The sequence below is a fragment of the Poromitra crassiceps genome, assembly GCF_964638095.1.
Source record: "Poromitra crassiceps genome assembly, chromosome: 14".
Lineage (NCBI taxonomy): Eukaryota > Metazoa > Chordata > Actinopteri > Beryciformes > Melamphaidae > Poromitra > Poromitra crassiceps.
Genome location: NC_139633.1, coordinates 24,222,552 through 24,234,479, shown reverse-complemented (window position 1 = coordinate 24,234,479; position 11,928 = coordinate 24,222,552). Strand labels below are relative to the sequence as shown.

The window sequence follows — 11,928 nt, the reverse complement described above, 5'->3', positions numbered from 1 at the left end:
ATGCCTGTCCCTGTGGACCACCACAGCCAAAGATAGCACACGCACACACACACACACACACACACACACACACACACACACACACACACACACACACACACACACACACACACACACACACACAGCATGCAAACCTCAGCTCATTTGATTTATTCAACCCTCCTACTTGTTACTCTGCAGAAGATAGGTAAAGCCAACAGGAGATGTAGATGGACTTTTCTCCCCATATGACAGCGCGCGCGCGCACACACACACACACACACACACACACACACACACACACACACACACAACACACAGACGCATGCAAAGGCACTGTTCCTATTAACATCTGACCTTGCCCCAGAGCATTCTCCAACATGAATTTTAAACATGAGCCCTCTTCTCGCAGACCTGAACGACCCCCCCACAGATATCTTGCAAAAGTTATTCATCACATTGTTATATAGTTGCCTCCAGCAAAAAACTAAACAAAAAAAGGAGAGATGGAATCTTGACTTATGCCGGATTTCCCTGAATATTGATCAAAACTGTCAAATTCTTAGCCTGTATATCAGGCCTTCCTGGAATGAAAAATAACAGTAAAATAAAGGGGACATTCGTATGCATCAGTTAGAGCAGACAACTTTCACACAGCTATTTGCATGCACGCGTATACATGCGCGTACATGCAAGAAAGAAAGAAACTAAACAAATAGTAACGGATTGAGAGATGGAGCTGGAGGCAGCACCGTGGCGACAGGTTGACATTGGCCGGGTAGGTTTTGACAGCGGTGGGATGATTTCGTCTAATTGAAGGATGATTGTCAGCCCCTCCAGCCGTCAAACTGATCTGTCAAGAGAAAATTGCGTATCACCTTTCTCACTCTGCTCTCCTCTCTCTTCCCCCGGTGCACCTACCATCATCTCCTCTGCTCTCCTCTCTCTTCCCCCAGTGCACCTACCATCATCTCCAAATCATGGACAGGTGTCTCTTTCTCAACCTGTGTGCTGTGGATCAAAGTAGTGAGGAGCAGAACACATCGACGGACGCAGGAGGTAGGTATTCCCCACACCAATTAAACCAGCATTTAAACTTGCTGGTGGATTGGCAGGAGAATTGAAATAGAATTCAGGCTGCATTGTTGTTGTTTTTAATCATCTCTGCGGGTATGATCTACTGTAGCCTATTCACACAAATGCAACATGCACACACACACACACACACACACACACACACACACACACACAGATGTAGACGCCCACATACACTCCTCCTTTATGTTTTTCATATACTTTACTGTTGCCAAACAGTAGTGACAGCCTCTCTACAGCGTGCCAGCTGGTATATTGACTCGCCGTCATCTGTCTGCATCTTGTCTGAGGCTGACTTGGAGGAATACAAAGGAAATAGTGACACTGTGTGGTAGCAGGATGTAAGTGAAACAGCACTTACTGTTTTAGTAACACTACTTTATAAACAAATGATTATTGTGTGCTCGCTTGCTTATCTTTTGCGACTGTTGAGGTTTAAAGACTCATGAGGATTGGACCTACTCTTAGGAATGCCTTCATCTGTGATCATCGTCATACAATATAATCAGCCCTCTCGCTAGACTTCTTTTTAGTGATAGTTCATTCTCCTTATTGCCCAGTAGATGGCAGCATATGAGTGCTTTTTTTTACTGAGTTCATCAACAAGGAAATGATCTTATTACTATTACAAATCTCACCTGGACCAGCAATTGGATCCGAATGAAGTTCAAAGGGACACACAATGTCCCTCAATTCTCAATCTTTTAATAAGTGAGGCACACACAGATGTTTTACATTATGATGTTTTAATTTACAGTGATGATAATGTTGTTCAAATGGTCACAGACATGAGCTGTGTCATCCTTTGAGACATACAAACACAGCTGGGTATGGGACGGGTGCAATGCCACGCGTTTGTGTTAAGGCAGCGACCATGGCCACCGATGTCCTTTGGGCCCAATGGACATCGATGATAGTCGGTGGCCGTGGTCGGTGGCGACCGTGTACTATGAACTGCCCTTTATACAGATCTAAGACGATACAGTGATATGTGCTGACAACTGACCGGTTGTTTCTATAGACACAGCGAGAGACAATCATTGCAGCTTCAGTGCATTTTGTCTGTCAGAGCTATAAAGGAATGGTGTCAAACTATGAGTAACTGTTGGATTTGTAGCATTCATAGCAGATCACTCGTGGACTTTTTCACCCTGTTCTGTAAAGGCTCTGGAACATTATCCATGTCTGAATAGTAAAGACAGTCCATACGTGTTGACTTAGTACATTTATAACGAGGAAGAAGTTTAAACAGCATTCAAGGTAATCCAGTTGCAATTGTCTCAAGACGGTTATGGCACAAGACAAGAAACAAACAAACAAAACAGTCTTTTTTCCCTCCTCCCCTCCTCAATTAGCATGATATGGCACCAACGCAACACTTACAAGGTCTTTGGGAAGTACATCTAAAAGTTCAGCTTGAGGATAGTACTTTGATCCCTATCAAGATTTGCCCCCATTTGCATCAGAAGCCATAAGCGCTCAGTCTGTGCTTATTTCATAAATGTGGAGTGAAGTATGATGGCTGGATGAAGCCACTGGACATGAAGGGATGCAAGAGCCCTCCAGTGGACGGAAGGGGAACAGCACCAGCCGTGTGGAAGATCATATTCCCAGAGCCGAAGGAGGGGAAAGTTTGGTGGAAGCTGGCGGAACTCGACCCACAAGTGGCCGGGCCGGGACTGGCGTTGACCAGAGAGCCGGAGCCGGGCTGCAAGGTGCTGTCGGCGCCGGGGTTCTGCTTTTTCCACTTGGTTCTCCTGTTCTGGAACCAGATTTTCACCTGGGTCTCGGTCAGACTTAGGGACAGGGCCAGGTTCAGTCTCTCGCACACGGACAGGTACCGGGTGACACGGAACTTGTTTTCCAGAGCCACGAGTTGTTCGTAGGTGAAGGCGGTCCTGGCGCGGCGCGGTTTGGCGCAGGCCTGGTCCGAGCGCCGCCGCTTGTGAGGTGATGATGAGTCCCGGTGGGCGACGGACCCCCCGTCCCCCTCGCCCCCCTCGTCCTGCTCCCCGCTGAGACAGGACTCCGGTTCAGCCGGTGGGGACAGCAGAAGTGGGTCTGGAGCAACCGCCTGTGGAGCAGCAGACTGTTCATCTCCCGTGTCTTCCCCTGTAAACAACAGAATAGGTTTACATACTATAGCTTTTATTAGGCTATATATAGCAGTGGTTCTCAATGTGAGGTCTGCGGACCACCAGGGATCCTTGAGGACCCCAACAGGCAGATTGATGTTCACCTATACCAGAAGTTACAAAAGACTGTTTTGATCATAGTTTCACTGTTATCTCTACACCTCCAATACAGATTAGTCATGGAATTCTGGACAAAATCATATCACAATACAACATTAAAAAATATTCTCAGATTTGGGTTTGAAAGACAAGACATCATCAAATTGAGGTATGGGGTTCTAATGTGGGTTTTTATTTATTCATTTATTTGTTTATTTATTTGTTTGTTTGTTTGTTTTGAGTGATGAGGCCAACGCTGATCAAATAGCTTTAACTGTCAAATTTGACTGTTAGTGCTGAAAGGACAGCAATTAGAGGAGTGGTAGGCCTACCTCCGAATGAAACGAGGAAGAACATTATATATCTCCACTAGTGCAATGATGTCCCTCTTTGTGGGCTACTAACTATTTAAACTGCAGTTTAAATACCAAACAGGAGGCCTATAGTCGACAGCTGTAAAGTCTTTGATTAGGATCCTGAGGTTGTGCGAGTGGAACGGAGCATAGAGGGGGTTGGGACTCGGTCACTAAGCCTTAAATAATTTATAAACCACACTTCGCCTCAAATGTCATGTTGCGGAAAGAAATCCCGTCTAAATCCAGCTCCGCCATCTCAGCCGTGACGTGCTAATGGAGTTTCATATTTGCGGCTGGATCGATAAATGTCATCTATTTAAAGGGAAGTTTTAATCGAGCGAAATTTGGGATCAGACATGGATGGGGTGTGAAGTTTGTACCTGCAAGGTGCTGGAGGGAGATATGCAGGATGCAGTAATGGGATATCGATCAAAGCGCGCAGAGGCATCCTCAATGGGACGATTTAAACAATTATCTACCCTGCCTGTCCCAATGCCAATCACACGCTGGGGCTCTGGGAGCGAAGCTTTTGTGGCTTTCTTGAAAGGAAACGCAGCCTTGGAAATTAAAGGAAGGTCATACAGTGATGACAATAAATCTGATATAAAATAGCGTCTCACTTTAGATTGTCTTATAGGCTCGTTTTATAGTTTATTTCAGACCCAATTAAAGCAGCCATTTTTAAGCTTTTTTTTGTTTGATTTTTCAACATGCAATGCGATTTTATTTGATATCTATATAGTATATGGCACTGATAACATATTGCCCAACATTTTATTTTTTATTAAAAAAAAAATAGGCTACTGGCTGCACTAGAACGAAGATGGGCATCACAAAATATTCCATTAAAAACGTTATAGGCTGATTGATCTTCTAAATTCTAGCCTATTAGCTTAAATATCGTTTAGGCTACATAGCCTACCTGCTGTAGCACGCTCAGCTGTGAGGTCTCCGTCGCTGTCCGGCTCCAAACTTGCTCCTTCTCCATTCGGCACAGGAAACTTCTCCTTAGCGACGGAAAGTTCGTTCGCCCTCTTGCTGTTGAATTTGTTTGGATCCAAAATGTCAATTATGGAAAAGGAAATCTTATGACTTGGCGTCATTGTCACTCCGGAGTCGTTTGGGTCCAGCATCCTTTACGCAGAACCTCTAAAGACCCTCGGCGGTTTTGAAGATGGAGAGGCGACTCACATGCGCAATTACGCGTATGGAGAGGAACTTCTCCTACTTTACCTACTGTTTTTACGGTTCATCAAAGCGGATTAGCGATGATCCCTCAGAGTCTGGTATTTGACGCCCCTGTGCCTCTGTCTGTCTGTCTGTCTGTTTGTCTGCCTGTCAGTCTTGCAGCGTGAATGAGATGACCGGAGAGCGGTCTTTAAAGCGCCTGCCCCCCCCCCCCCCCTCCTTCTCTCGACACGTGACAGAGACACTATTAGTGTTTCACACGACCTCGTAATGGGCTCAAAGCATTCGTCGATAATCACCCATATCATTAAATTCAATAATACACGACCTGAAAGTAAATTGGGCACAGATGGCACTTGATCGGCGATTGCCCTGTCTCGCTAAATTGGCCGAGCCTTTAGACACGTTACAGTCATTCATAATAACGGCCATTGGGGAGATTTTGTGCCCCTTAATTGAGTTACAGAGAAACTTTCTCTTAATCGAAACCGATGATAAAGGATTTTTAATGTGCTAAACTACAGATTATTTGTTGAAATGTTGCAGGATCACAGTTCATATCTGCACAACTAACAACTTTTTAACTTAAATGTTTGCCTGTAGCCTAATAATAATTAAACTCAACGACATTCTCTGGCTTTCAAAAGTGTCAGTATTGAGGGGTATTATAATCAAGCACAACACATATGATCCAATGTATTTAGCTACAATCCAGTTATTTCAGGTGATATTTAGTCTTTTTAAGTCTAATTTGGCGATTAATGCACGGTATTGTCAGTAAAGTATTATTTCCTCAGATTAGACTCTTAAAGATGTCGCTCCATATCATTAACAGGTGAAAATTGTGACGGCTGAAGATCATAAATAAATCAAATCATTCAAAGGTTATGCAAAAATACAGATCAGAAGTCAACTTGTGGTTATGATGATAATCCCTAGAAGTCTACATGTAACTAATTTATAATGAACTATGACTCTTTTGAGTCCTTTTAGGGCTTTGCTTTTTTAGATCATAAAGCAGACTTGCCTTTCTTTGGCAGTATGGTGGTGCAAGTAGGCGCTGAAAATAATCTATCTTCTCTAGTATTCCTTGCACTTGCAGCACAGCAGTTGCTATAGCTTTTTAATAACATGGATTTTGCTTATTTGTTTTACATTAAGAAATTGTTTAAGTCCTATCTTGCACTGTTGCTAACAATTTGCCAACCTTTGCATATACCTCAATAAACAAAATAATGATTTGTGTCCTTTTTGAACAGACTAACTGGACTCATAATGACGAATCAGCATGGTTATGTGAAACGTTAACCATATTCCATATAAGCTAAATGGTAGGCATACAATGAATATAGCTGATTGTTTTCTCACGTAAGGTGATAGATTCATGTTCACAATCAATGGATCTTATGGATGGGCTCTGAAGGTTTAGGTATTAGGATTCAATATAAAGTGACACAGGGTTGTTTTAAACCTTGATGGCTAAGATGGTGAAACCAGCACAGGATCAATATTCTCAGCCGCTGTCCGATACTGATAAAACTCTGTGTCTCCAGACAGTCATTTTGGTTACTGGAAGGCCAAACCAGTAACTGCAACAGCTCTGGATGGGTTGTGTGAATGTGCCTCTCATTCCTGAGTCCTTGCATGATCAACATTATGTGTATTTTATTTTCACTGTTTATTTTTTTTCTTCCATTCCTCCAAATAATCAATGTGTAATTTCCCCCTATAGCACGTTTCCAGATTTGATAATTTGGCGGTAGAAAATGTATCTGATTTCTTTTTGCCATCTGTGCTTAAATGGTAATGTGTTGTCGTTGTAGTATGTGTTATTAACATATTTTACCATGAAGGCCTGTGAGGTCTACATTGTCCGTGCATCAGAGAGACAGAAGGGCCATTACGCTGTCTAGTTCTGTCTAGTATATTCCTCTCTAGCTGCTAGTTCCTGTCCACGTTAGTGACAAGGATGATCCGAACAGGTTTACACACTGTTTAAGGTCTCTCAAATTCCTCTCCATACACAGTTTCCTGTGTTACTTATATGGCTGTGGGCTGATTGCCGCGCTACATGGTGGTTTCATTGCTACCCGGCCGTAGTCTGGTGGACTGGCGTGGTCTGTTGTAGTTACATAGTCAAACATTTGTTAAAGTCGTCCCTACAGGGTGTCTGTGTGTCAGCATTAGCATGTGTATGACACTTGCACGGCCATTACTGTATGGCCTCCATATGAATGGAGCCCGCTGCACACTGGAGGTTTACAACTTCCTACGAGGGAGCCCAGTGGCCGGACATCTGTTTGTGTGGGTCCCGGGGACAATGGGACGGGTCCCGGGGACAATGGGACGAGCCCCGGGGACAAAGAGGCCCTCAGGTAGACTTCAGAGCACACAGGACGACAGGTGGCCCTGGGTCTCTGGGTCTGCAGCGGGCCAGAGCCAGACTTCAGAGAGAGGGGCCTCTCCCCGTCGGACACCGCGGGGGAGCCAGAGAGACACACTTCCATCCAAGACCCCCCTCCGGGGTCCATAAAGTCATCACATCACCGGGGAGGCTGGCCCCCAGTCTGCTAAACGTCAGATAATTTGTCTAATGGCAGGAGTGGCGTTACGAGCTGCGGGGCTCTCGTCACAGACTCTCGTGTCTATTGTGATTCTATATTGCCCTCCACTGTCTCCCCAACTCTCCTGTAAAGTGGGACTCAAACAAAGGATCAGCAAGTGTCTGCTGAACCATTAAGGGGAGCCGTTAGATCTTCTGTGCTACATTCCTAAACCTTGTAGTTATGGTTTTTAGCTGAACCTTTATAAGCTAGCACTGTAAAGTCAATCGTGTTTTTTTTTTTACTTTTGTAGCGGCAAAATCTTGTTTGTCTTATTTCTTCTTAGATTGCCACTTCTAATTAGTCAGCGTGGCCGGCAGGAAGGGCTCTGATGTTGTCTTTAAATTAAAGTGTCTTTATTCAGTGATGTTTGTTCGTTGGGTTACAGTGAAACACGTTCCTAGCTAGCTCCACAAGCTAACTCAAGGATGGCTTCCAGAGAAACAGGTTCCTAGCTAGCTCCACAAGCTAGCTCAAGGATGGCTTCCAGAGAAACAGGTTCCTAGCTAGCTCCACAAGCTAGCTCAAGGATGGCTTCCTTCGTAACACGTTGGGTTCGTTACGTCGTTCTAGCTAGCTGTCGCCTAGCTTTCTTGGTTCAAACACTCTTCTTAAAGCTTCCTGAAGTACGGTTCAAAAAACGGTCTGCTTCTAGCCCAACGTGCCTGCAAACCAAAAATCCAAACTATACTGTTCTGTTCGAAACTAAACACATTCATACCATGGCGGGTACCGCAAGAGTGACATCACCGATGACGTCATAACTCCCAGTTCTCTCAACAGTGACATCACAATTTTCATTACACTGTCAACCATGACACCTTCACTTGCAATCATCGTCAAACAAACCCAAATTAAAACTTTCCCGATTTGGCTCCTACAAGCAGCAGCACTACTGCGGAGGGTTTAAGTGCGTTCCCGTGAACGACAGCAGTTTGTGTACACACGATTCCATGCTAAGATATAGCATAACGTGTGTTTATATGCCTTTCTTAATTGTACCATTCAGTGTCTCTTGCTCAGTTATCCCAAGAGTGTTATGTCGTGCAAATTAGCTGGTACATTGCCACCGTACCTGCTGCACTCAGAGGCTCTCTGATTCAGTTGGCAATCGACGTGTACAGTTAGTACAGATCAATATCGTACAATCTTCCTCGACGGGGCTAAAAAGCTCCGCTCGCTCTGCCAAGTCTCTCCCCCGTCTCCACTGCACTGCCTGCCTGCCTGCCTGCGGGGGTATGGCTGCCATCCTCCTCCTTTTCAGAGTGAGACCTCTGTGTTTGTTTGACTCTCTCCGACAACAAGGTCAGTGGCATTGCCCAGTAATTGTCCTAACGGCCTGTGTACCTGTTGGGTGGAGGCGAGTAATGAGAGTTTTTCATTACGCGACGGGACGGGTGAGTGCGTCTGGCAGATGCTGACAGGCAGCAGATGTGTAAAGTTGGGGGTGATTTGTAAAGGGGGTCAACTGCATCACAGAGGAGATGGAGGCGGTGCGGGGGGGGGGGGGTTAAATTATACCAAGGGACACTGTCAGTCATAGCGCCCCCTGTCACAGCCAAGGTAAAGGTCAGTTCAAACGCTTACGTTGTCATCGGACATCCTTACACCGTGTGGTCACGTGGGCAAAGTGCGCACGCAAACTTTCCACCGCGTCATTTTAACTCGTTATACTGCCGGAGGTAGTTCAGTTCAAGGTTGAGTGTATTTCTCTCTACAGGTCTGATTTCAAACCAGTGCGCCCCCAGAGTTAAGCTTCTCTCACTTTGTGTCTCTGCCACATTTGCTCATGTTAGTTGAGCAGAGTCGGTGATTTTGAAAACTGTGATTTTTATATTGACTTCTGTCTCATTAAAGACACACACACATGGGTTTCCTCAGGCACTGCGCAACATGGAATCACAAATCAAGGGTTGCAATTGTGAGAAATGTGATAGCTGTGGGTGATGGACCAGATTTGCATTTGATGTCTTTGTGTTGTGGTCATTTCTTGAAGCGGAAGAAGAACCGGACGGACACAAACCCGTCTTTATTCGCACACGACACCCATTACAACACATCTATACAGGGCCACACACATGGTGGCCGGTGAAATACTTTGCTCGTTTTGACCCAGACATGGCATGCATGCCCTTCCTCCGGGGGGCAGCCAGGAGCAGTGGGCAGCTTTCTTAGTGTACAGCGCCTGGGGACCAACTTCTGTCGTTGTCGTCAGGTGACTATCTTCTGCATGTTTTTAGTGGGGGGGAGGGGGGGTCCATACCGATGTTGTATGGAGGAACCCCAGGGGCGCACGGGGAGAACATTGAAACTCCACACAGAAAGGCCCTTTCACGAAATAGTCCACCTGAGCAGTAGGCACTGATGACATGGGGGGGACATGCCCACAGCGTCCCAGGCGGGAATCGAACCCAGGACCTTCTAGCTGTGTGAGCCTAAGATGTGTCTACAGAGCTAAGGTACCTTGGCCTAATGCCCTGGCTAGAACTTCATAAAAGAGTGAAGGAGACGCGCACATCCCAGCAACCGGTCTTCAAAGCAGGTTCTCCACCTAATAAAAACAGCAGTTTTTGTTGCACTGGCTAGAACTTCAGCCTGTTCAGTCAGTAATTGAGGTTAGGCGGGTATCTCCGCACGCCTGTCCACTCCAGTCCACGCACACTTGCAATTGCAGCCACAGTGAGGTGAGTGTACACTGATAGAGATAGACAGAGACAGACAGACAGAGAGAGACAGACAGACAGAGAGACAGAGCTGTAGATGATGATTTTCCATAGGCCTGAGGCCTGCTAGTAATAGAGAGGCAAAGTGGAACGTCACTTCCTGCTTCAGCACTGTACCAGAGATTTTCATCCGCCATTTATTTTCCCATAGACATTTCGTAAAATGCTTATAAAATAGTTTTACTTCGTCGAACCAAACGGTTCAGCTAACGCTATAATCGGGAGAGAACATAGAACATTTCGCTCGGACCAAAATAAAAAACAAGAACATCGAAAAAATATTTTCTTTAAACCCGCATTTCTTTTACGTTTTGGTCCCAGTGAAATGTTATGCGATCTCTCCTGTTTCTAAATATATCTGTACCATTTGGTTTGAACCAGTAAAACTATTTTTATAAGCATTTTACGAAATGTCTATGGGAAAATAAATGGCAGATGAAAATCTCTGGTAGAGTGCTGAAGCCGGAAGTAGGCGGTCACTTTGCCTCTCTATAGCTACGTGTTCGCTGGCATCTGCGCAGGGCGCACTGTCACTCAACGTGAGCATTGAGTAGCCATTGTTCTGAGAAGGTCACATCATAATTCATTAACAATAATTAGTCCCGCGGTGCCACCTGCACTCCTTCACTCAATTGCCCTGTTAAATTACGAGCAACCATCACGCTCCGCGCGCGCAACAATGAAGATGTATCCGCCACGTAAAGGCAAGAGCTATTAGTTACATTATTTAAATGGACCCGCTCAAACCTGGGGAGCTGTCTTTATGAAGGGCAATTAGGCACTAACCATAATTGATAATTCGTGCTAATTACAATTAGGAAATATAAATAGTGGGTTCTCGGATTAATCATCGTTGTGTTTGAGCGGGGAGCAGCCGTAGTGCAGGCTGGGTACTAGGCGTGATGGAAGGCAAGTGGATGATGCGCCGTTTATCTCCATCTAGTGCAGAAACAGATTGTGTTTGTCCCTTTATATTTCTCCATTGACCGTTATCTCTGTTTTGTTTCGGTGCCCTTGCCAAATAGGCCACCAGGTTGTGAGATCTGCTTAGCTGCAGTAAGAGAGCATGATTGCCTGCCATATAGCAGTGGTTCTCAACTTGGGGCGCGGGGACCACCGCGGGTCATTGAAGGAGTTCTAGGGGGTCCCCAGTAAAGAAGTTAAAACAATTAAAGCAGTGGTTCTCAAATTTTTTCACATGAAGGACCCCTAAACGGACAAAAATTAAACCACGGACCCCCATTTGATAGGATTTTGTCCCACGGTTCGCCCATATGATAATAAGATTGATGTTTTTAGATGTTTTATTACATAAAGTGTATAAAACCCATGACCAAAATAGTCATTGACAAATTGTGTTACTTATGAATGGAATGATGGTGAAAATAAATTACCCCCCTTTTGCCTGGGGACCCCCTGGAACCCCCTCAAGGACCCCTTGGGGGTCCCCGGACCCCCATTTGAGAACCACTGAATTAGAGAATGTGGAAGAATGAGTGTTTTGGTCATAATAACTAAACTGTTATCTCTCTACCTACAATAATACATAGTCGTAGGATTCTGGACACATTTTCAGATTTGGGTCTGAGACTCAAAATGTCACTATGGGGGTCCGTGCCCCCAATGTGTACTAATTTAGTCCTCCTTGATAATGAAAAAGGTTGAGAATCAATGCCATATATTAGCTGGAGAGCCAAGATGCGTTCCCACAGATACGATGCAAAGATACAATACAATGGTGTTGGTGAGT

The 11,928-nt window shown here is 45.1% G+C and overlaps 1 protein-coding gene across 1 annotated transcript; it reads right to left on the bottom strand.

The window, feature by feature from the left end:
* Positions 1-2,569: 2,569 nt before the first annotated feature.
* On the bottom strand, positions 2,570-4,797 carry nkx1.2la (NK1 transcription factor related 2-like,a; the record flags this gene model as incomplete). Its single annotated transcript, XM_083651094.1, has 2 exons — positions 2,570-3,171; positions 4,578-4,797. 2 exons carry the CDS (start codon positions 4,795-4,797, stop codon positions 2,570-2,572), a joined length of 822 nt encoding a protein of 273 aa, XP_083507220.1.
* Between the last annotated feature and the right edge of the window lie 7,131 nt (positions 4,798-11,928).